Source organism: Silurus meridionalis, chromosome 26 (assembly GCF_014805685.1).
Source record: "Silurus meridionalis isolate SWU-2019-XX chromosome 26, ASM1480568v1, whole genome shotgun sequence".
In the NCBI taxonomy this organism is placed as follows: Eukaryota; Metazoa; Chordata; class Actinopteri; order Siluriformes; family Siluridae; genus Silurus; species Silurus meridionalis.
In genome coordinates, this window is record NC_060909.1 from 1,791,292 (window position 1) to 1,817,245 (window position 25,954).

Consider the following 25,954-nt stretch of genomic DNA (forward strand, 5'->3'; position numbering starts at 1 on the left):
GTAATGGTAGATATCTCGTATCCTGGTCAGTGTGAGTATTGGATTGTGATTGGCTGTAGGGAATGGGTGAGTTGCTTAGAAACAACTGAAACCGTACTAACATACAGTTCTGCATTATTTACATCCATTCATTTCCTTTCTTTAACATGGTCTGTAACGGAAAATGCCGCAGTATTATTGTGGATATTTTATTATGAAATGCCTCCTATTTATTTTGCCCCTAATGCTGGATTAGTTTATTTTATTCCGTTTAGACAAATGAACGTTACTTTTCAAGCGATAAATCCCCTGTTTAAAGAGCATTATTACTATCATAATATTAGATGCTATTAAAATCAAAACTTTTCTACTCATGCATATGGTTGCTGGGTGAATCGAACAAATAATTAGGCTACGTTAATATCTAGAGGTCGACCGATTTTACCGATTGGATTGTACTTGCTGATATCCGATTAATTATCTGATAGTTTTAAAAATAGATACTGGATTAAAACCAAACACAACACTCCATGTAAAATAGTCCTGAACTTTATTACAAAAATATACAAAATAAATATAATACAGTGCTCTCCGTGCAGCGCGCAGTCCCACGTGTGGGCATGAACAAACAGTGATTCGTCTCTAGAGGGCGCTCTCGTAATGACAGCGGACCGGAAGCTGGAAATCAGTATTGATTTTTGTAGAGTATTTGCCAATAGTTCCAGCAATAAACTATCAGTGACCTCTGTTAATAACTACAATTAGTTTTGATCAAATACAGATTAGTAAAAAATATATTTAAAATTACATTAATAAAATATGTTTAATATTTTGTGGACCCCTGGTCAGTGTGAATACTGGATTGTGATTGGCTGGAAGGTTAAGTAGTGAGGTCTGGAGAAAAAAAACGTGTGGAAAAAAATAAATAAATAAAACAGCACCAGGAGTTAAATCCAACAGCTCCATTTATTACAAGAAGCGATGGGTGAAACAGAGCTTGTTGCTCTTTAATGAAAATTCTGGTCTGGTAGAGCATCATTTTTGTTTAACGTTTTTCTCCAATGTTCTCAAATTGATTTTTTGGACCAACTGAACATCTTTAAAACTAACATCGTTCGTTTCTTCCTGAATCCCAGCCCCAGAAAAGTGCCACTTTCTCCGGCGGCCTTCCGAAAACCTACTCCATGATCTGCCTGGCCGAGAACGACCAGGACAAGCATCCGAAAGCACGTAAAGTCAGCAAGAAGATGTCGTTTCTCAGCTGGGGGCTGAAGAACAAGCACAAGAGCGCCAGCACCCTCAGCCTCCCCACGTCCGACTACAAACCCTCCAATCCCAGATCCTTCAACGACAGCAGCCTCTACTAACCAGTGCTGAACTTCTGACCAGTTAATCGTCAAGCTCTCGGGTTAGGGAGCGAACCGGTCCAACGCGCAGACACACAGTGCTGAAGTTATGAAGGAAAAAATTCAAGACTTTTGCACAGAAATTTTTCTTTTTTTTTTTTTTTTTTTTGGGGCAAAAAATGCCTGCAAGTCGTTGCAGCCAAATAGTTAAAAGTTATTTTAAATATAAAATCTATATAATGAGCACCCGTGATATTGATGTCATCACATATATCTGTTCATTCTATTGTCTCGTTGTGTGTGTGTGTGCGTCATATATGGGAGGGATATTTTCTCGTTTAATTGTTTAGATTTTTTTATTTGTTACAGAATTAATCATTCGTTTCTGATCGCTGTGAAGAAAACAGGAAGAGCCTGTGTGGGTTTTTTTTGTTTGTTTGTTCGTTTTCCACCAATATTCATATTGCTGCTGCTGTAAATATTCGGATTTCACTGTATTGTTCTATGGAAGAGTCAGATGTTCAATTTATGTACCCAAATGCAGAACGTGTTTATTTACATATATATTTTACGCTCAACATTTTAAATAACGTCACTGCTGTATACGGAGCATTTTAAAGTAAAAGTAAAAAGAATAAAATGTAATAATGAGGTTGATTATAGCTGGAAATATGTGGTGACGTGTGTAACGTGAACGTTGAGAGAGTGGTTTGCAGTAATCGAGCAGTGCTGTGGTTGTTTCTGTATTATTTTAATATCAATTTTTTATTATTATAAGTGTCCATTTGCTGTTAGAATAACCTCCTGAGAAGACGGCCCACTAGATTTTTAAGATTTGTGAACATTCATTTAGTCACAAGGTTTAAAGCAGGAGATCTTCCACATCTTCCAACCCATCGAATGCGGATCTTCTGGAGCTTTGTGCGCAGGGGCGGTGTCATGCTGGAACAGGTTTGGGTCTGCTAGTTAAATTAAAGGGGAAATTTCATGCTAAAGCCTTCAGAGACATTCGATCGAATTGTGGGCCTTTGATCTTCATGGTAAGAACTTCATATTCCAAATACTTTTTGACTCATTTGGACGGATTTAGAATTTTTTGTTCTTTTTTTTTTTTTTTTAAACTAACACCTCCTTCGGAAGTGTTGTAGGTATTTCACTGTCTACAGCGTAGATACTTGTTCACGTTTGATAATCAAATAAATAAACTGCACATAAAGAATGAGTTATAATTAGAGGTGTGTATTCCGGTTGACGTATTTAGCGTGTGTTCGGGTGACGCCACGTGTAAATGTTGTTTGTGTAAAATGGTCATTAAACGTTATTGTGCAATTAAGTATTTGACAACTTTTTAGTATAATTAACGTGTGTGTGTGTGTGTGTGTGTGTGTGAAACGTCTAATTCCCTTTAAAAGTCTTTTAAGCGATGTGACTCCTGAATATTGCGTCTAGACCTTTTTTTTGTTTGTTTGTTTGTTTTTTTTAAGCACCTGGATATTATATTTTGTGGGTATTTTAATGAGATTCGAGAGTAAAGTAGGGTTAGATGTAGCATGGTAAGATCTCATCAAAGGCGATGTAGGTCACATGCAGGTTGATTGTTGTGTGTGTGTATATATAATGTGTGTGTGTGTGTGTGTCTGTTTGTATTGTGTGTCTGTTCCTGATGCATAACATCTTTTAAGTCTTAAAGGTCAAAACAGTTATGTTTTTGTATCCGTCTGGGTTTTGGAGGTTTCTGTCGCTCTTGGCTTTTTTTTCTGTCGCTGTTTATTCGAAGTGGAAGCAAAACTCGTTTCTCTTTTCTTTTGTTGTCATTTTTTTGTACACAAACCTGAAATAAAAATAAAATAATGGGTGATGATTGGGTCATTTGAGTCATTTAGAACAGTATGGAAATAGAGTTCTGAAAAATCTCGTTTGTGTCCTGTTTTTATAACGCATTTCATACACTCAGTGGCCACTTTATTAGAAACACCTGCTCAGACATGCAGTTATTTGATCAGCCAATCAGGGGCCAGAAGCACAATTTAATACAATAGCATCACCCAGATGCAGGTCAGAAGTTTCACACTCACATCAAACATCAGTTGTTGGTACCAGGCAGGGGCGTGTCTAAAGGGGGGCACGGGGGCTTGAGTTTCACGTTTACTCTTTGTTCTAACTTTTATCTGTCCGTGATGAAATGGCAGGTGGTCAGAATAGCACCGGTTTTAATACCACCTGGTATATAATCACTCCTTTTAACCACGGTGAGCAGAAAAGCATGTAAACATTAGAGGTGGATGAGGTACGAGATCCAAAATCCACCTCAGGTTCTGCTCCTGTCTGCCAAGAACAAGAATCTGAGGCTATTTGAAGGCTTTTCTGGGAAACTCTCAAATAAACATATTCAGAAATGTTCTCTGACCCAAACTTTCCTGACTGCACTTTGGAATCATCACAACGATTAAACGAAAAGCGGATTTATTTCTCCGAATTATTCACTCAAAACTAATAATACTCCATTAATAACGTATAGACGTTCTCAAGACACGGGTTCTGATCCATTACTTCAAGTTTTAACTTCTCACTGGCCTCATTTTTTTAATGCTGTGGGTTTTTTCAGCAGCAGTTTGGTTTGGTTTCGCTTGGTGAGAGTCTGAAAAGAAAATGGACGCACATCTGTGTGCAACCTGAGCTTCACTTACTGCTGCCAGAACCAGTTATAAAGGAGCTGAGAAATAAACAGAGTTCCACAAGAAGACACACGGGGAAGGTTTCTAAAGCTTGGACATGGTCACGTGACACTGTGGGAGAAGTTCATAAATAAATCAGTAAATAAATAGATATGACCTGCCTTCTGGATGTTATTAGTGCTGTTTATGGTGTGAGTGTGAGTGTGAGAATCGTGGAGGCTGAACATCATGTGGTAATCTAATGTACTTTAAATGATTCCCAGGCAGGGGAATTTCTGACTGTGGGTTGGTTATTAAAGACGGGTTTTTTCACGCCAATAGTGATGTCAGAGTGGTTTTACTTTTCTGGGAAACTTGGCAATTTTTCTGCACATGTTCCCTGAAAGTTCTGCCTACACAACTTTTGTGGATCCTAAATGGGTTATAAACCAAACCTGGGTTGTATAGCTTGATTTACACACTGGACAGTGTAACTGGTGGATGGTGATTGACTGGAAGGAGTTCAGGTGTGAATAGTGGATTGTGATTGGCTGGAAGGAGTTCAGGTGTGAATAGTGGATTGTGATTGGCTGGAAGGAGTTCAGGTGTGAATAGTGGATTGTGATTGGCTGGAAGGAGTTCAGGTGTGAATAGTGGATGGTGATTGGCTGGAAGGAGTTCAGGTATGAATAGTGGATTGTGATTGGCTGGAAGGAGTTCAGGTATGAATAGTGGATTGTCATTGACTGGAAGGAGTTCAGGTGTGAATAGTGGATTGTGATTGGCTGGAAGGAGTTCAGGTGTGAATAGTGGATTGTGATTGGCTGGAAGGAGTTCAGATGTGAATAGTGGATTGTGATTGGCTGGAAGGAGTTCAGGTGTGAATATTGGATTGTGATTGGCTGGAAGGAGTTCAGGTGTGAATAGTGGATTGTGATTGGCTGGAAGGAGTTCAGGTGTGAATAGTGGATTGTGATTGGCTGGAAGGAGTTCAGGTGTAAATAGTGGATTGTGATTGGCTGGATGGAGTTCAGGTGTGAATAGTGGATGGTGATTGGCTGGAAGGAGTTCAGGTGTGAATAGTGGATGGTGATTGGCTGGAAGGAGTTCAGGTATGAATAGTGGATTGTGATTGACTGGAAGGAGTTCTACTGAATTGGAAAGAGTAATAAACTATTCTACTCAGGCAAATGTACTGTGACTTCAATGAATGTTACTTACATTGATCAGGCATAACATTATGACCACCTGCATAATATTGTGTCAGTCCCCTATTGCTTGGTGCACTTTTGATCGATTGTGACCACTGCAGACCAGGAACAGCCCACAAGAGCTGCAGTTTTGGAGATGTTCTGACCCAGTCGTCACAATTTGTAAAACTTGCTCAAATCCTTATGCTCGCCCAATTTTCCTGCTTCTAACATCAACTTTGAGGACAAAATGTTCACCCACCAACAGGTGCCATGATGAAGAGATCATCAGTGTCCTTCACTTCATTAATTACCCATTCTGTCTTGACCAATCAGATACGGGAATTCCATACTGCAGTGGTGTACAAACTTGGCATGATTTTGCCTTAGCAATTAAACACATTATGGATGTTAGACTTGATCTAAAACTCATCTGATCATCTATATTCTATAGAACGTCATCCTGCCATGCTTCACTGACAAACCTGATTGAAGAACTGCCTCAGGAGCTGACCTCACACTTCTGTTAGAACTTCTTCAGTGATGGAGAGCGATTAACATACCCTCAAGGGAAGCAAAACATTCATAATACACTGTGCCCTGTGTTATAAAAAGGGAATAGATTGACATTTTGGACACAGGGTTCGATTCTGAGAGGGTGCATTTAGTGTTGCATGTCATTAGAAAGTGTTCAGTGAGGTTGAGAAGATCAGGGTTCTGAGCAGGACACTTGAGTTCTTCCAAAGTCCAACATTCACACACTCAGTGAACTGGAATGTTTGTTCCAGGTAAAATGGTGATTGGGGGTGCACATTGTTTTTGATACATAATATATATTTAAAATGTAGTGTTTATTGTGTTTGTGTGTTTTTTTGATAAAACTGAGAAGAAAAAACGTCTGAAACATTTCATTGAAATAATGATGTGGTGTATTGCGATGGTATAGCGCGCCCTCTACCGGGCACTCAGGATATTGCCAGTGCTGCCGCCACCTGCGTTGCTAAGAGGATTGAATCTCAGCCATGATTGGTTGGTTGTGCATCTTTCAGCCAATAGGATTCGCGTTTGGAGGGATGTGGACAAGACAGTACAGCGTCTAGATACATGAACTTAGAGAGACGTGAACGAGTCGAAAAGCGGAAACTGGATTTAAAAAGAAAGTGATTTTATATTGAAATAACTGAACCGCACAGTTTGTTTTTATGTTGTTAAATCTGTGTATTTTTTCTTTAATTTTTATCTGTAAATAGATTTTTCGCGGTTTAAATCTCAACTGGATCATGTCAAAATTCAAGCTGAGTTTTAGAAGAAGCGAGCGAAGGCCATTCGTGAGTTTTCAATATTAATATTTATTTATATAACTAGCTAACTAACTAATTAACCAGCCAATTAACCCACTAATTAACTAACTAACTTATGTTATTGGTTATTTTGAACTCTACTGGTGTGACTAGCTAGTTTACACCCATGCTATGCTAGCTCACATTATGTAGGCACCTGGAATGGGTTTCGGGGCACAGGTGTGTCTTGAGATCATTTGTGATGTTTATTGTCTTCTAAATGTGCTTTAGACCATCAGTTGTCTTGTGCAGAGGAAAAGGTGAATACAGAGTCAAAAACCCTGATAATGCTACTACAACTACTGCACAAATCTATATTACGGCAAGAAACAAAGAGAACTGAATCATTATTACATGAAATGAAGGTCAGTCAAATCTGAAACATCTCAAGATCTATCCCCAAGTCTCCAAAACCATCAAACTCAATAAAGAAACAGGCACTTATAAGGACCGTCCCAGGAAAAGAAGATCCAGAGCAGTGGTGGATGAAGAACACAAACCATGTAGTCGAGTTACAGTAGAGATCCACTCAGTAAAATATGACTCCAGTATAAGTGTGCATTTAAACTTTCATTTGAGTAAAAGTACAAATGTAAACTTAGGTATAGTAACGAATTACGTTTACTTCCTTACTGCCCACCACTGACCAAGAGCTACCTCTGCTGCAGAGGATAAGTTTATTAGAAATACCAGAATCAGAAACTGATTCTAACTGAAACTAAATTCTTCTCAGAGTTGGCAGACATATTTCATCATTCACTGCTCTGAGGAGACTATGTGAGTCAGGCCTTCGTGATCAAATTGCAGTAACGAAGCCATTGCTTTGGAAAGAACAACAAGCAGAGGAGATGTGCTTGGGCCAAGAAACAAAAGTATTGGACATTAGTTCCAGTTTTGGACCAGTTGGTCAGTTTGCTGATTAATCATCACCAGTGGTTGATCGCTGGAACTATCGGTTATCAGCAAAAATCCATACCGATGGTTTTTCCGGCTTCCGGTCTGCTGTCATTACAAGAGCGGCCTCTAGAGGCGAATCACTGACACCACGTGCTGTTTGTTTTTACACGGCTAATGGTATCGGGAAAATCCACTTTTGCTCGATCTCTTGTGTGTAAGTCTTTGTTGAGGGTGAATTGACTGTGTGGTTCCTGAATGTGTGGTTTTCACTGTGAAGCATGATTGAGGAGGTGTGGTGGTGTGGTGGTGCTTTGCTGGAAACACTGTTGATGATTTAGTAAGAAGATTGAGGACCTACTTTTTTGCAGTGACATGCCATTACATCTGGTTTGTTCTCCATCAAGACAATGACCCCAAACTCACCTCTAGGGTTCTGTAAGAGCGATTTGTTCAAGAAGGAGAGTAATAGAGAGTGCTGCATCATGACATGGCCTCCACAATCACTCCATTTAAATACAGTTGAGAGTGAAGGAAAAGCAGCCAACAAGCACTCAACACCTCAGGGAACTCCTTCGAGATTGCTGGAAACCCATCCTTGTGAATCTAAATTATATAAAATGTAAAATTGGGTTAGAAACTCTTCATGGTTCCAGTCAGTGAGATGGAACCATGAAAGTTCCTTTGTACTTTTTGTTCTATACGTTTACCTGAAAGGTTGTGTGCTGTACTGTAGCCTCTAAAGAAAACTTTATTTAAGGTCTAATTATGGACTTTCATTTATTTATGTTTTCATCTACACTCCATACCCCACCCTCACCTTCTCTCACATGCAACTGTGCTCCTCTGGGAACTTTTGTAGAAGAACATAGCTCATGGCTTGATCCCTGCAGCCATCATTGCCCCCAAGCCTGCAGTTCCCCGCACACCTCCCCCCCGCAGCCTTGACTCCTCACCCGAGAGACCCAGGTACACACCTTCATAACACTCACGTCATGTCACATCACGTCACGTCATGTCCTCTCCTCTCCTCTCCTCTCCCTCATTTATTCCAAACACCTCCCTGTCTTTAGCTTTCTTTTCTTATTGTTTTTCTTCTTTGTCTCTTTTTTGTGTTTCAGTAAAAATTGTCTCATTCATAACCTCCTGTCGTTCATTTAAGTTCAGAGATCAAACATGAAATCTTTATTTTATGAATTATAATTTTTTTGATCAGCTGTACATTGTATCTTTGTATCGGTCGTCTGTCTGTCTGTCTGCCTACTGTATCTGTCTGTCTGTCTACAGTATCTGTCTGTCTGTCTGTCTGTCTGTCTGTCTGTCTGTCAGCCTACAGTATCTGTCTGTCTGTCTGTCTGTCTGTCTGTCTGTCTGTCTGTCTACAGTATCTGTCTGTCTGTCTGTCTGTCAGCCTACAGTATCTGTCTGTCTGTCTGTCTGTCTGTCTGTCTGTCTGTCTGTATGCCTGAGTGAGGGCTCCCTAAAACGATAATCTAAGGGGCTAAATTTTTTTTTATGGCCAACAATATATCATTTTAAAATAAAAATTAATTACAAGTTTTAACTGTATTTATAATCATCATCATTATCATCTCATTATTGCTCTGGGAGATGATGATGGTATCAGTAACCCTTAACGATTTCAACATGTACTGAAATATACAGACACACATTTAAACATAAATGATAAAAAAATATGTAAACTGAAAACTTTATTAAATATTGTATCAAATAAACATTTAGATATTTTCCACGTTTTACTGTTTTATAAAAAAACGAATGATGAAGCGTCTCCTCTCCCGTCCTTCTCTTTAGGTCTGCTCTCGCGGCTGCCGTCCTGACATCCTCTTTAACAGGACGCTCCTTCGCCATCCCTCCACCTCGCACTCGCTCGCACTCTGACAGTGAGTGCTCTCTATCGCACAGCCATGAGGGCTTCGAGCCGTACGCTACCACTGCCCTTTACACCAGGTACACCTCCACCAATCATATCTCTCCATCTCTCTCTCTCTCTCTCTCTCTCTATCCCTCCATCTCTCCATCTATCTCTCTCTCTCTCCCTCCATCTCTCTCTCTCTCTTTCTCTCCCTCCATCTCTCTCTCTCTCTCTCCCTCCATCTCTCTCTCTCTCCTCCATCTCTCTCTCTCTCTCCCTCCATCTCTCCATCTCTCTCTCTCTCTCCCTCCATCTCTCCCTCCATCTCTCCATCTCTCTCTCTCTCTCCTCCATCTCCATCTCTCTCTCTCCATCTCTCCATCTCTCTCTCTTTCTCTCTCCTCCATCTCTCCATCTTTCTCTCTCCTCCATCTCTCCATCTCTTTCTCCTCCATCTCTCTCTCTCTACCTCCATCTCTCTCTCTCTCCCTCCATCTCTCCATCTCTCTCTCTCTCCTCCATCTCTCTCTCCCTCCATCTCTCCATCTCTCCCTCCATCTCTCTCTCCTCCATCTCTCCATCTCTCTCTCCCTCCATCTCTCCATCTCTCTCTCTCTCCTCCATCTCTCCATCTCCTCCATCTCTCTCTCCTCCATCTCTCCATCTCTCTCTCTCTCTCCATCTCTCACCATCTCTCTCTCGCTCTCTCTTTCTCTCTCTCCCTCCATCTCTCGCCATCTCTCTATCTCTCTCCTCTCTCTCTCTCCATCTCTCTCTCCCTTCATCTCTCTCTCTCCTCCATCTCTCGCCATCTCTCTCTCCTCCATCTCTTCATCTCTCTCTGTCCCTCCATCTCTCTCTCTCTCTCTCCTCCATCTCTTTCTCCCTCTCCCTCCATCTCTCTCTCTCTCTCTCTCTCTCTCTCCCTCCATCTCTCTCCTCTCTCTCTCTCTCTCTCTCGCTCTCTCCATCCATCTCTCCATCTCTCTCTCCTCCATCTCTTCATCTCTCTCTCTCTCTCTCTCTCTCTCTCTCGCTCTCTCTCTCTCGCTCTCTCTCTCTTTCTCTTGCCATTTTCTCCCTCTCTCCATCTCTCCTTTTCACTATGAGTCATTATAATTTCTTTCTTTCAGAGAAAATTACTCATTTTAGTTCTGCAGTTTTGGAGATCAGAATTATCTATGAATCAAATTCCCAGTTAGAACTTTACATGAAGCATCTGTTCATTCTGGTGTCTGTTTATCTGATTATAGCTCAGATTTAATATCTAAAACTGCCACAGTTCAGTATTAATAACACCTCACTGTTCCTCACTGGTCCAGAGATCAATGGCATGAATTGGATGCAGGAAGACCTCGTTTACCTTCTCCAGGAGCCAGCGTCAAGGACGACGGCAATGATGAAGATGAAGATGATGACGAAGAGGAGGAGGAAGAAATGGAGGCTGATGCTCGGAGAGAGGAATACCACGTGTACCAGTCTGTTAAGAAATGGAGCAGAAGTCCGAACGAACTGCAGAAGGTCGAGTCGTGTTTAAACACTTCTGCGAAATGTTTTTCTTTTTTTATTCTAGATTTACTCCTCCATTACTAACAAGCTTCCTGCAGATGGCGCTGTTTATCTATTAGACTTGTTTGTGGTTTGTGTTTATTATATATACAAACAGATAAAGTAGTGCCACATTTATTTGAATTAGTCTACGCCTCGTCTGAAAAATCCTGAACTCCTTCCAGCCAATCACAATCCACTATTCACACCTGAACTCCTTCCAGCCAATCACAATCCACTATTCACACCTGAACTCCTTCCAGCCAATCACAATCCACTATTCACACCTGAACTCCTTCCAGCCAATCACAAAGGCACGTCTTTAGACTTTGAAGTAGCAGACATGGTACTCTCTGAGACACAGCTGTTCCCAGGTGTCTTTGTGGTTTTTCCTAAAGTAGTCTGTGTTACTCAGTAGATGATGTTTCTGTATAAACGTATATTTCTCCTTTTTCAGGCCTCGGTTCAGTTAAAGCCGGATGACGACACTGACGACACCTTTGAAGTCGTCTCTCCTTTAAACACAGAAGGTGAGGCCATGACTAATTCATGAAACGCCTCAACACACACTCCACCGAGACCGCGATCTATTTAAAGCATGCATGCAGCGTTTCACCTGGAGACAAAATCATTTCTAATATAAAATCTTCAGTATATATAATTATTCATTTTTATTTCAGATGAAACCGAGGCGGACGAAGGGACGAGTGTGAAGGTAAAACACGCCCTCACGACATAATCCATCTACACACTGAAACACGTGCCGCCTTCACAAAACCAGAATCCCATCATATTTTTCAAAATATGAAATTTCATATTCTTTTTTCAAACATTCTTACTTTTATCTTATTCCAAGGAGTGGCCTTGGGTTGCCATGTAGTAGTCCGAATATAATTTCACCCTCACCTGGCTATACCGGATTTTAACCACAAGCCTTTTAACCTCTGCCAGGAGGTTAATGCTTGGCCATATATATGTGTATATATATGTGTATATATGTATTTAACCAAGATGCTAACTCCAAACATCAGCCATGAGCAATGTGCTACTCCTTTTATATATATAACTCGTGTTTATTAATTTTTTTGGATTTAAATGTAGAAATCTTGTGCCGAAGGTCTGAAGGTCTGAATGATCATAGAAAAAAACAAGAGCGCTTGTAAGTTAAGGGAAAAAGACAGAAAGGATGAGGCAGAAGGGTTCGGTTCCTGCTCTGCTCCCTGCAGTGGGAACAGCAGGTTATTGATGTTTCTGTCATCTTTGCTAAGAGACCGACTGAGTGCCGACCCGAACCGTGAGGCAATGACGCTCGCTCTGACTCGCCAATTAGACCTCCATTAGACCTTCAGTGTCACTACAGTTCCACTTATACACCACCAGTGCTGCCTGGATACATTACTCCACACTTGACCACCCAGGCCAGTTTAAATGGACACTGAAAGCCATTAATGACCCTCGTTTTTACCCCCTGACTTCATGGACATTAGTACTTTGGTGAACATGGGTTTTAGCTTTAATTACAAAGGTTAGAAATGTCCTATTTTAGAATGTAGCTACGATATCCATCACTACCTCTGAACCTTATTATTGCCTATTTCCATTAGTGGGACATCGCACATCGTTTTTTTTCTTCTGATTTTAACAGAAGCCTCCATTGGCGCTACAGACGAGGTCTCCATCACACCGAAGCATGGCATCTCCAGGTACTAGAACTTCACAGCTTATTTGAAGGAGGTGAAAGAGGTGTGACCTATGTGGATAATTCAAAGAAGAGGAGGTGTGGCCTCTGTATCAGTTGAAGTACAGGAGGTGTGGCCTCTGTGCATTAGTCTTAGTAAAGGAGGTGTGGCCTCTGTGCATTAGTCTTAGTGAAGGAGGTGTGGCCTCTGTACATTAGTCTTAGTAAAGGAGGTGTGGCCGCTGTACATTAGTCTTAGTAAAGGAGGTGTGGCCTCTGTACATTAGTCTTAGTAAAGGAGGTGTGGCCGCTGTACATTAGTCTTAGTAAAGGAGGTGTGGCCTCTGTACATTAGTCTTAGTAAAGGAGGTGTGGCCTCTGTACATAAGTCTTAGTAAAGGAGGTGTGGCCTCTGTGCATTAGTCTTAGTGAAGGAGGTGTGGCCTCTGTCTTAGTGAAGGAGGTGTGACCTCTGTACATTAGTCTTAGTAAAGGAGGTGTGACCTCTGTACATTAGTCTTAGTAAAGGAGGTGTGGCCTCTGTGCATTAGTCTTAGTGAAGGAGGTGTGGCCTCTGTGCATTAGTCTTAGTGAAGGAGGTGTGGCCTCTGTGCATTAGTCTTAGTGAAGGAGGTGTGGCCTCTGTGCATTAGTTCTAGTGAAGGAGGTGTGGCCTCTGTGCATTAGTCCTAGTGAAGGAGGTGTGGCCTCTGTGCATTAGTCTTAGTGAAGGAGGTGTGGCCTCTGTGCATTAGTCCTAGTGAAGGAGGTGTGGCCTCTGTGCATTAGTCCTAGTGAAGGAGGTGTGGCCTCTGTGCATTAGTCTTAGTGAAGGAGGTGTGGCCTCTGTGCATTAGTCCTAGTGAAGGAGGTGTGGCCTCTGTGCATTAGTCTTAGTGAAGGAGGTGTGGCCTCTGTGCATTAGTCTTAGTGAAGGAGGTGTGGCCTCTGGGCATTAGTCTTAGTGAAGGAGGTGTGGCCTCTGTGCATTAGTCTTAGTGAAGGAGGTGTGGCCTCTGTGCATTAGTCCTAGTGAAGGAGGTGTGGCCTCTGTGCATTAGTTTTAGTAAAGTAGGTGTGGCCTCTGTGCAGCTTCCTCCTCAAAGAATCAGATTTTCTAGATTGTTGTATCAGCTGTAAGTGTTTAATGGGAAAGAGGAAATGATCATGCTCGGGCTTGTTAAACCGATCAGCTGTGTGAAAGCCTGGGATCTTATATAACCCACATTAGCCTTTATTACATTGCCAGATGTGCACAAAGTAGGATATCATGGTTTCCAGTAAAACAACTCTGTACCAGAGCATAATGTTTTATATATTCATTTTTCCATAAACTGCATATTTCATTATCTTGAGGTCTTTTTTTTTTACAAAAATCGGAACTGCTCAGGGGTGTTTTTTTGAATATGAATTTCAGTTCACTCGCATTTCCCAGAGGTGCTCGTTAGAGATTGTGCAAGCAATAGTTCGAGTCTCGGAGAAGATGGAAAAGTTCCAGGGCCGTTTGTGTACACGGTTTCAGGCAGAGAAATATTTTACAAATGTATAATTTATTATATAAATCTCTTAAATGTGACCACTTCCATGTTAAAAGCAATATACTTTTATACAAAACTGAGCTGTATGAAGTTCTAATCTGTATGTTTGCCATAAATTGGTTTTATTTGCTCTCAGATGTGAACGAGGACTCGTGCACTCGGTCTCGGTCCAGCAGCACTCCGAAGATGAAAACCTCAGTGGGGAATAGGAGTCCAGCAAGAGAGAGTGAGAAAGAAGCATTAGGTGAGAACATGCACAGGGGTCACCAGATGTTTACAGGAGATTCTAAACGGTCTGCATTTTAGAAACCGCAGCGGTCGAAATGGACCTGCTTTACTTTCCATGGTCTGACATTGACTTACTGTAGAGTAAGAACATCAGGTTTATATCTTTAAATAGAATAGAACCGAGCTTTATAGCCACCTGGGTCAAATTCTTTTTTATGTTGCATGACATGAATAACTTATGAACAATGAACGTTCACATTCATTGTTTAATAGGGTCAGAGCTTAATAGCAGGAGATCATCCACTCCAACCTATGTAAAGTAGATCTTCATGGATTTGGCTTCATGCACAGGAACTTTGTCATGGTGGAACAGGATTGGGTCTCCTAGTGAATGGAAAATTCCATGCTGCTGCATCCAGAGACGTCCTATACAATTGTATTTTCCAATCTTCCCGAGTGTGGCAACAGTTTGCAGAAGAAGCACATATGGCTGGAAAAGTCAGGTGTACCAATACTTTTGGTCATATAGTATATCACCAGGAAATAATTACTGATCCATATATACAGAATATTATTATTGCTAATATCCCTGTTATTATTCCTAGTAGTAATTGTAGTGTTATTGTGGGGTTTTGCCACCAAACTAGTATATAAAAGTTATAATTTAATAATAAACATAAAAGTTTTAATTAATTTAAGTTACATGCTAATCAGGTAAACAGAACAGTGCAAATCAGGTGAACAGTAAGTAGTGCAAATCAGGTGAACAGTAAATAGTGCAAATCAGGTAAACAGTAAGTTGTGCAAATCAGGTGAACAGTACAGTTCAAATAAGGTAAAAAGTAAGTAGTGCAAATCAGGTAAACAGTACAGTTCAAATCAGGTAAACAGTACAGTTTAAATCAGGTAAACAGTACAGTTCAAATAAGGTAAACAGTACAGTAGTGCAAATTAGGTAAACAGTACTGTTCAAATAAGGTAAACAGTAAGTAGTGCGAATCGGTAAACAGTACAGTGCAAATCAGGTAAACAGTACAGTGCAAATCAGGTAAACACTAAGTAGTGCAAATCAGGTGAACAGTAAGTAGTGCAAATCAGGTAAACAGTGCAATTCAAATCAGGTGAACAGTAAGTAGTGCAAAAAACAAGCAATTCATTTCCTTCTCAGCAATCTTCGCTTTCCATTATTCTGGTAAAAGTTGTTCTTTGTTTCATCTGTCATTTAGGATGCTTCTTGCACTTCCTGCATCCTGAATCATTAGTTACACACTATGTGTACAGTATACAATGGGAAGTTTCTGAACACCTGTCCATCACATCTGCATGATCATCTCATTCCAGATTGATTCCCTCCTTTCTGTTATAATAAGCTCGTTTATGGACTGAATACGCCCTGTGGATAAATCAGTGCTAATATTATGCAATTCTGACATTTAAGCTACATGATGCTCCCTGGAACACACATGGTGTTTTGTGAAAAGCCTCCTCCAGAAGCTGTTATCACACATCGCGTGAACTTCATGAGCCCCTTTGACATTAAATAATGACTCAGCATTGCTCCTTCGACATGCCGCTGGTCACAGTAACTCACGCTGTTGTCACGTATTATACACACTTCTGGTTTAAGACCAGCCGTTACAACGTACACCACGATGATGGAATTTTATACACTTGTAGAGATACACAATGATGCCAAAAGTATTGGGACACCCGGCCTTTCTAGCCTGATGTGTTTCTTCTCCTGACTGGGAGCAAACAATTGTATGGGACGTCTTTGGAAATGATAAAAGGACATTTTCCCTTCACTTGAACTCGGAGACCCAAACATGTTCCAGCATCACAACGCTCCTGTGTACAATGCCAGCTCCATGAAGATCTGCTTTACATGGGTTGGAGTGGAAGATCTCATGCTATAGAGCTCTGACCTCAACGTGGAATGGAAAGGTTGAAAAGCACATATGAATCTTATGGTCAGGTGTAGGTGTAGTGGAGCCTAATAAACTGTTCACTGTTTCTGTGTGTGAGCGATAGAGAGACTTCCATTCCTTATTACTGCCACTGCTCCTCCACTGAGTTCTGTATGAACAATGTTGAACATGTACAAAGTGCTGTCAGACCTGCACTGTTTACCATTTACCTGATTTGCCCTGCACTGTTTACCTGATTTGCCCTACACCGTTTCCCTGATTTGCGCTTCACCGTTTCCCTGATTTGCGCTTCACTGTTTACCTGATTTGCCCTGCATTATTTACCTATTTATGTTCTGCCCCGTTTACCTGATTTGCCCTGCACTGTTTACCTGATTTTAGATTAAATTTTCAATCAATGGATAAAAAGATCTTTTATGTTTATTATTTATTGTTATATTTTTTATAGTTTGATGGCAAAAAAAACATCACAATAATACAAATACTACTACTAATAATAATATAATCATATTTTTTATCAATGGATCAATAATTATTTTATGCACCTACACTATATGACCAAAAGTATTGGGACTCTTGACTTTTCCAGCCATTTGTGGTTCTTTGGAAGCAGGAACATGACATTTCCCCTTCACTTGGTCAAGGAGGTCCAAACCTTTTTTTTTTCTCACACTGGCCCAAAACCACTATCATTATATCTGCAGAGCTCCAAATCAAATCCTTCTCTTTTTCAATGCTTTATTTCACGCTCAGAATGTTTCAAAGAGAAGAAGAAATTATTCTATGGTGTCCCCGTTGATTCCACTCGTCTCCTGAAGGCGGTGTGCTTTTCCCAAAGTCATTCACGTTCTCGCCTCACGTGTACGCTGCGTCATGTGGCTTTATGTCATGCAGACGTGAACGAGTCGTATCGCCGGGCTGTGGAGCTTCAGCAGGTGTTGGCGAAGGAGCTGAGAGAACTTCGTGAACAAAATCACAGTCTGACCGGACAGAAGGAGGTGCTGGAGAGGACGTGCTCAGAGCAGACCCAGCAAATCCTGCAGCTTCAACAGCAACGAGCACACTCGTCACGAGAGAGAGGACACGCCATAGGTCGGTACTATACTACACTACACTACACTACACACACACACACACACACACACACACACACGCTCTTAATCATAAAAGTTATAATATTGCGATTTTATTCTCGTATTGCTACGACTTTAATCACGTGTTATATAACACCTGCATGTCTTTGATAACAGGATCATTATATTTTCGTTGCGTGTTTTCAGGCAACAGTTCCGAATTGCTGAGTCTGAGGCAGCAGGCGCAGGAGCTGGTGGACGAGAACGACGGATTAAAGATGACGGTGCATCGGCTGAACGTGGAGCTGAGCCGATATCAGGCACGATTCAGACCGTTGACCACAGCTGAGGTACAACTATTAAGAAAATCAACATGAGATTTGTCCAATTGTACTGTTGAATTATCTGTTCCAGTACCTTTGTAAAATTACGTCACCACTGGTGCCATGTTCTAAGTTGTCCAACACGTCTAGACGCATACGAGGTGGTATCAAAAAAAGTTTATAGACTAGTTTTTTAACATGCCAGCAGATGGCAGCACAAGATTGCACGCACAGTCACAGGGAGCACCGACCTTCATAAGTCAGTGTGACAACTGTCTCATATTCACCTTTTGACCTCAAACCCCCCTTAAAAAATAAATAAATAACGGAACCTGCCTTGCTGTTCCGAAAGCCATTACCCACTTGGGCGTCCGTATACCAACCACATCAATCACACCTTCATTCCAGTCATTAATAAAAACCCAACAAGAAGCTTGTAGGGGAAAAAAACTTTGGATGTAATTAAATATATGAGATATTTGATTTACTAATGTATAATAAAAAAACAAAAGATCAAATAAATCTTTAACAAGATGCTTTTGTCGGGGCGATCGATCCGTAACGTAGTTACACACAAGATAATTTAATCAATGCAAACATTTCGCTCTGATAAGCAACAAAAGACATTAGTGAACAATATTTTTTTCTCTTTATTATGGCCCTTGGAGCAGCCCAGGATAATGAGAGCACATTTGCACTGGCTGCTGTGTCATGCTGCAGCCATTTACAGGGAAAAACGTCTCTCAGGCTCAGAGCTATTTGTCTGATTTTCCAGCCGTGGGGTGGTGGTGGTGGGGGGTTGGGGGCTAATATTACAGTAATGATATACAGCACTGCCTTTCATCTCTGTCAGCCTGATTATTGCATTAGAAATGATGATTTGCCCGTATTATAATTTCAAAACGCCACGAACACGAGCTCCGAGACGTCGCCTCCATCACATTTCATTTTTCTAGATGAAAATGCTGCACGTTTTGTTTTAAATCGCAAATTTGTTTCCGAAACTTTTGCCGTCAAATTCATACCTGATCAGTAAACTGTTTATGTTTAGTAACCCACAGAACCTGTGAAACGTGTGGAGTTTCTAATGATTTTTGAGAGACACGCATGTTCCTTTGACCAGACGAATCTATAAATGTCCAGATGTTCCACTTTATCCTCCCTTAGCATGAAGAACAGCTTTACACACTCTCAGCATCCTGACACTTTGTAAAACTCGCCAATGGTGTTCTTCACTTGTTGGAGATCATCTCAGAGCAGTTCAGTAGGATTGAGGTGCTGTGTCTGGGCAGGTCGAATCCCTGACAGATAAACACTCCAGACGACGGCTCTCTAAATAACTCTTACAGAGTTCAGACGTATTCGTCGCTTCGGCTTTTCGTCTTCGTGTTTGGTGAAGTCGCATCCAATGAGCCGCAATGAAGACGGAACTGCATGGTGATGAAGTCTGGAATGGGAGCCATGTTGGTTCAGGATTCCTTTTAAATTCCGGAACCTTCCCTGCTCCAAAACAACCCCAGATCATTAAACTTCCACCTCCATGTGTGAGTGTGGGGGTGAGGGAGTCTGATCACATCTTGTCTCCTGTTCTTTGTCCTTCATAAGTTCTTCTGGTAGAGACAAAAATGTCCCATTTGGACTCCATAGAATTTTCTTCCACTTATTTACTCTCCAATTACTGTGTTTTTTTTTCCCGTTTACTGAGTTTGTTGCAAAAGAAACGCGTGTGTCTCAAAAACACTTTTCACAGCCGCCGCATGTAAACATGTGAACATCTCAAAGTTCTGTGCACAGGTCAAACCATTAAGCTCCATGTTTGACTGCAGGGGTGAGGCAAAATGTGTTTCTACAGTAGTCAGCCAGTAAATCAGATAAATGTAAGCTGGCACTATTTCATTGACAATTTCTGAGGCTTTCTAGCTGAAGCTGTGATGAACTTCCTTCTACCTTGTGCTTGTTAATTATCTGTTATCATACAAAAGTACAGTTCTGGTCAGAAGTTTGTATGCATTACACTTTTTAAGGTTTTTGAAAGAATTCTCTTTAAGTCTGCATTCATTTGATCAAAAATACAGAACACAGTAATATTGTGAAATTATATATCAAAACATTTCTGTAATTTTTCTACTTCTAATTAAATCATAGTCAAAAATTTCATTTTTTTTTATCTGAATTATTGTCTGTCAGCTTATGACCAAACTAAATGTTTTATATTTATGTTCATATTCATGTTTATATTTATTATTATTCATTATTATATTACATATTTCATTATATTATATTTGATTAATTATTAATTATTCATATTAATTATATAATTTTTTATTTATTATTCATTATATTATATATTATTATATTTTTATTATTATATATTATTATTATTATTATTATATACTATATTATATATTATTCATTATTCATATTTATGTTTTATATTTATGTTCGTATGTAATACAGTTTATATAAATTTTCCCAAATTTCGATCCAAAATCTTGGAATATTTTCCCAAATTCCCCACATGAAGTTCTCATGGTGATTTTCCGGAACGTCTCCGGTCTTTTGCAATCCTAAACGTATTTTTGTTTCAGCTGACAAATAACTCACACCTGAACATCCGACCAATCAAAATCCACTATCTCAACAGGCCCAGGTGGAGTCATGAGTAAAATATTGTACTCTTATGAGAATTAATGATATTATATTCTTGGCCTCAGATACCTCACACTTCTATTACATCCATTACATGATGGAAATGCTTGAACACAGGGTCTGATGCAGGTGGGAAGGTTTTACAGCTCAATCCTGGTTAAATAGTGCATGTAATTTATTGCCTAATCTGTGTGAAAGTGTGCATGCAGCAGCGTCTGGGAGTTTCTAACCCAGCGACTGTGGTGTCCCACAGGAAGGACTTTTCAGATCTCTGGCTAACTGGGGACCGGACGCAACATGCTTTTATTTCACAACTCAGATGTGACTCCTTTCTTTCTATTTTTTTTTTTCAGGATTCTGTCTCTTTTTTTTTTCTCTCTGTCTCAGCAGGGAACTGATCTGAAGTTAATGAAAATCTTCTCACATTGTGACTCATGTTACAGAATCGTCACGTCCTATTTGTGTGTGTGTGTGTGTGTGTGTGTGTGTGTGTGTGTGTGTGTGTGTGTGCGTGTGACCGGATAATAGGGATAATATGGATTATAGAGCAGTTTGGAAGGGAATAACTTGATCAGATCTGTGGAGCAGCGATAAAAGGAATTTAAAATGATGAATGGAAAAGAAAACAATTTACAATAAGAGAAAAACATGTCGTTATCTATAGGAAATGACTTAAAGAAAATATAACGTAGTAAAGAATGCATAATAAGTGATCATTTCACACCACAGCTTCACCACAGTGTTGGTTTTATGGGGTTTTTCTCTTCAGTCTTCTCTCTGTATTGCAGTGTCCTCGTAACAGTGGTCTACCAGGGAAAGGGCCGGCGCCTCCATGGCTGGTGAGTGAGACTAACGACCACAATCAGGTCACATATGAGGGGTCAAAGCTACTAAAAGCTCATATTTAGAGTATAATGTGTAGTGAGGAGTTGTACAGTTATTTACAGTCATGATTGTTTATTGGTAGAGATTAGTGAGGACCACACAATTATTACTTTTAGCCAGAAAGATAAGATTTCTTTTTTTTTTTCTTTTATTGTAAAACCCCGTTGTACGAGCATAATTCATTCTTGAAAATTGCTCGTAGTTCTATTTGCTCGTACGTTCGAACTGATTTTCCCCATAAGAATGAATGTAAAAGCGATTGAATCCGTTCCGAGATCTCATTCAATCGCTTATTTCTACACCTAAAAAGTATTTGTAGCCTATTTTAACAAACAAATACACGGCAAATTACCGTAATGTAAAAATCATTTAACACTTACTCTTGTGGTAGTGGTTGATTGCGAGTGTGAGACACACATCACGCTCGTAACCTCCTCGGTTTCCATGGTAATTTTATCCACTTTCGTTTTCACGAAAGCACCATCACTGATTTTCTTGGGAGACATTTTTCAGGATTTCTAGTGAAATAAAAATATAACACTAAAAAAAAGTTAAGTTTTTGCTGCACTGAACAATGAGAGCGACCGAGTGATACGTCATCAACTAAGCGACTGATGCGACCCTCTGCGAATCGGGAACCGGCAGCGTGGGTTTGCTCGTGCCTTCGAAATTTGTTTGTGAAACAGGGTAAAATTTTGCGAGCAAGGTCGCTCATATCTCCGTTTGCTCTTACTATAGGTTGCTCGTACAACGGGGTTTTACTCTATTACATTTCAACCATTTGTTCATTTGTTTTGAGGTTTCAGCCTCATGTTTTCTTGAAATGTTCGTTTCATTACGTTTTCTTCTTCTTCTTCTTCTTCTTCTTCTTCTTTCGGCTGCTCCCATTAGGGGTCGCCACAGCGGATCATCCGTCTCCACACCACCCTGTCCTCTACATCTGCCTCTTTTACACCAACTACCTGCATGTCTTCCCTCACCACATCCATGAACCTCCTTTTGGCCTTCCTCTTTTCCTCCTACCTGGTGGCTCCATCCTCAGCATTCTTCTACCAATATAATTTATGTCCCTCCTCTGCACATGACCAAACCATCTCAATCTCGCCTCCCTCACCTTGTCACCAAAACATCCTACATCGCTGTCCCTCTAATAAACTCATTTCTAATCTTATCCATCCTCGTCACTCCCAACGAAAACCTCAACATCTTTAGCTCTGCTACCTCCAGCTCCACCTCCTGTCTTTTACTCAATGCCACTGTCTCTAAACCATACAACATCAGGTCTCACCACAGTCCTATAAACTTTCCCTTTCAATTTTGCAGATACCCTACTATCACAAATCACTCCTGTCACTCTTCTCCACCACTCCACCCTGCCTGCACTCTTTTCTTCACTTCTCTAACACACTCTCCATTACTTTGCACTGTTGAACCCAGGTACCTGAATTCCTCCACCTTCTGAAGCTCTTCTCCTGCAACCGCACCACTCCACTGCCCTCCCTCTCATTCACACACATGTACTCTGTCTTACTCCTACTGAGTTTCATTCCCCTTCTCTCCAGTGCATATCTCCACCTCTCCAGGCTCTTCTCAACCTGCTCCCTACTCTCACAACAAATCACAATATCATCCGCAAACATCATAGTCAGGAGACTCCTGTCTGACCTCGTCCGTCAACCTGTCCATCACCACTGCAAACAGGAAAGGGCTCAGGGCCGATCCTTGATGCAGTCCAACCTTCACTCTAAACCAGTCTGTCGTACCTACTGCACACTTCACTGCCGTCACACTGTCCTCATACATGTCCTGCACCACCCTTACATACTTCTCCGACACACCTGACTTCCTCATACAGTACCACAACTCCTCTCTTGGCACCCTGTCGTCGCCTTCTCTAAATCCACAAATACACAATGCAATTCCTTCTGTCCTTCTCTATACTTCTCCATCAACATTCTCAAAGCAAATATGGCATCTGTGGTGCTCTTCCTCGGCATGAAACCATACTGTTGCTCACAGATGGTCACCTCTTCTCTCAGCCTGGCTTCCACTACTCTTTCCCATAACTTCATGGTGTGACTGATCAACTTAATACCCCTGTAGTTACTGCAGGTCTGCACATCTCCTTTATGCTTAAAGATCGGTACCAGCACACTCTTTCTCCATTCCTCAGGCATCTTCTCACCTTCCAAAATCCTGTTAAACAATCTGGTCAAAACCCACTGCCATCTCTCCTAAACATCTCACGCTTCCACGGTATGTCATCTGGTCCAACCGACTTTCCACTCTTCATCCTCTTAATCGCTGCTCTCACTTCCTCCTTACTAATCTTATCTACATCCTGCTTCACCATCTCCACATCATCCAACCTTCTCTCTCTCTGATTTTCCTCATTCATCAGCTGCTCAAAATACTCCCTCCACCTTCTCAACACACTCTCCTCACTAGTCAACACATTTCCCTCTCCATCCTTTACTGCTCTAACTTGCAGTACATCCTTTCCAGCTCGGTCCCTCTGCCTGGCCAATCGGTACAAATCCTTTTCTCCTTCCTTAGTGTCCAACCTCTCATACAGCTCCTCATATGCCTTTTCCTTGGCTTTCGCCACATCCCTCTTAACCTGCTGCCGCATCTCCTTGTACTCCTGCCTACTTTTCTCATCACTCTGTCTATCCCACTTCTGTTTTGCCAACCTCTTTCTCCTTATGCTCTCCTGCACTTCCTCATTCCACCACCACGTCTCCTTGTCTTCCTTTCTATTTCCAGATGTCACACCAAGTACTTTTCTAGCTGCCTCCCTCATCACTCCTGCAGTAGTTGCCCAATCATCCAACACCTCCTTAACACCACTGAGCCTCTCTCTGACCTCTTCCCTGAACCTCACACTACACTCTTCCTCCTTCAGTTTCCACCATCTTATTCTTCTTTCAGTCCTCACTCTCCTCCTCTTCATCCTCGCCTCCAAAACCATCCTACAGACCACCATCCTATGCTGTCTAGCTACACTGTCCCCTGCCAACACCTTACAGTCGCCAATCTCCTTCAGGTTGCATCTCCTGCATAGCACATAGTCCACCTGTGTGCACCTTCCTCCACTCTTATCGTCACCCTATGATCCTCCTTCTTTTTAAAATAAGTGTTCACCACTGCCATTTCCATCCTTTTAGCAAAATCTACCACCATCTGCCCTTCCACATTCCTCTCCTTAAAACCATACCTACCCATCACCTCCTCATCACCTCTGTTCCCTTCACCCACATGCCCATTAAAGTCCGCCCCAATCACTAACCGTTCTTTCCTAGGTACACCATCTACCACTTCATCTAATTCACTCCAGAATCTTTCCTTCTCCTCCATCTCACAGCCAACTTGTGGAGCATAGGCACTGATGACATTTATCATCATCCTTCAACTTCCACCTTCACGATCATCACCCTATCAGAAACTCTCTTCACCTCCACTACACTCTTACTGTACTCTTCCTTCAGAATCACCCCTACACCATTTCTCTTTCCATCCACACCATGATAAAACAGTTTAAACCCACCTCCAATGTTCCTGGCCTTACTCCCTTTCCACTTGGTCTCCTGAACACACAACATATCTACCTTTCTCCTCTCCATCATATCAGCTACCTCTCTCCCTTTACCCGTCATAGTACCAACATTTAAAGTACCAACCCGAACCTCCACTCTCCTACACTGCTCCTTTCCCTGCCGTCTCTGTAGACGCGTTAATTATCTGTTATCATACAAAAGTACAGTTCTGGTCAGAAGTTTGTATGCATTACACTTTTTAAGGTTTTTGAAAGAATTCTCTTTAAGTCTGCATTCATTTGATCAAAATACAGAACACAGTAATATTGTGAAATTATATATCAAAACATTTCTGTAATTTTTCTACTTCTAATTAAATCATAGTCAAAATTTCATTTTTTTATCTGAATTATTGTCTGTCAGCTTATGACCAAACTAAATGTTTTATATTTATGTTCATATTCATGTTTATATTTATTATTATTCATTATTATATTACATTTTCATTATATTATATTTGATTAATTATTAATTATTCATATTAATTATATAATTTTTTATTTATTATTCATTATATTATATATTATATTATATTTTTATTATTATATATTATTATTATTATTATTATATACTATATTATATATTATTCATTATTCATATTTATGTTTTATATTTATGTTCAGTATGTAATACAGTTTATATAAATTTTCCCAAATTTCGATCCAAAATCTTGGAATATTTTCCCAAATTCCCCACATGAAGTTCTCATGGTGATTTTCGAACGTCTCCGGTCTTTTGCAATCCTAAACGTATTTTTGTTTCAGCTGACAAATAACTCACACCTGAACATCCGACCAATCAAAATCCACTATCTCAACAGGCCCAGGTGGAGTCATGAGTAAAATATTGTACTCTTATGAGAATTAATGATATTATATTCTTGGCCTCAGATACCTCACACTTCTATTACATCCATTACATGATGGAAATGCTTGAACACAGGGTCTGATGCAGGTGGGAAGGTTTTACAGCTCAATCCTGGTTAAATAGTGCATGTAATTTATTGCCTAATCTGTGTGAAAGTGTGCATGCAGCAGCGTCTGGGAGTTTCTAACCCAGCGACTGTGGTGTCCCACAGGAAGGACTTTTCAGATCTCTGGCTAACTGGGGACCGGACGCAACATGCTTTTATTTCACAACTCAGATGTGACTCCTTTCTTTCTATTTTTTTTTTTCAGGATTCTGTCTCTTTTTTTTCTCTCTGTCTCAGCAGGGAACTGATCTGAAGT

General features: G+C 40.7%; 2 protein-coding genes across 5 annotated transcripts in view; both read left to right on the plus strand.

Moving 5' to 3' along the window:
• The window catches only part of rhpn2 (rhophilin, Rho GTPase binding protein 2), a 30,504-nt gene extending 27,323 nt beyond the window's left edge, over positions 1-3,181 (plus strand). For both annotated transcript variants that reach the window (XM_046840520.1, XM_046840519.1), the window contains exon 15: positions 1,116-3,181. In XM_046840520.1, the coding sequence (XP_046696476.1) occupies positions 1,116-1,346 (231 nt within the window). In that variant the 3' untranslated portion in view covers positions 1,347-3,181. The remainder of the gene's footprint in view (positions 1-1,115) is intronic.
• Positions 3,182-5,938: 2,757 nt separating this feature from the next.
• Positions 5,939-25,954, plus strand: part of cep89 (centrosomal protein 89) — a 57,374-nt gene continuing 37,358 nt past the window's right edge. Inside the window, exons 1-12 of one of the 3 annotated variants that reach the window (XM_046840780.1) lie at positions 5,939-5,957; positions 6,420-6,497; positions 8,266-8,372; positions 9,219-9,374; positions 10,602-10,800; positions 11,285-11,357; positions 11,508-11,542; positions 12,473-12,530; positions 14,180-14,287; positions 17,094-17,291; positions 17,480-17,622; positions 21,033-21,083. In XM_046840780.1, the coding sequence (XP_046696736.1) occupies positions 6,450-6,497; positions 8,266-8,372; positions 9,219-9,374; positions 10,602-10,800; positions 11,285-11,357; positions 11,508-11,542; positions 12,473-12,530; positions 14,180-14,287; positions 17,094-17,291; positions 17,480-17,622; positions 21,033-21,083 (1,176 nt within the window). In that variant the 5' untranslated portion in view covers positions 5,939-5,957; positions 6,420-6,449. Of the gene's footprint in view, positions 5,958-6,207; positions 6,498-8,265; positions 8,373-9,218; positions 9,375-10,601; positions 10,801-11,284; positions 11,358-11,507; positions 11,543-12,472; positions 12,531-14,179; positions 14,288-17,093; positions 17,292-17,479; positions 17,623-21,032; positions 21,084-25,954 lie in introns of those variants that run through there. The other 2 variants (XM_046840779.1, XR_006924595.1) reach the window with 2 other exon arrangements.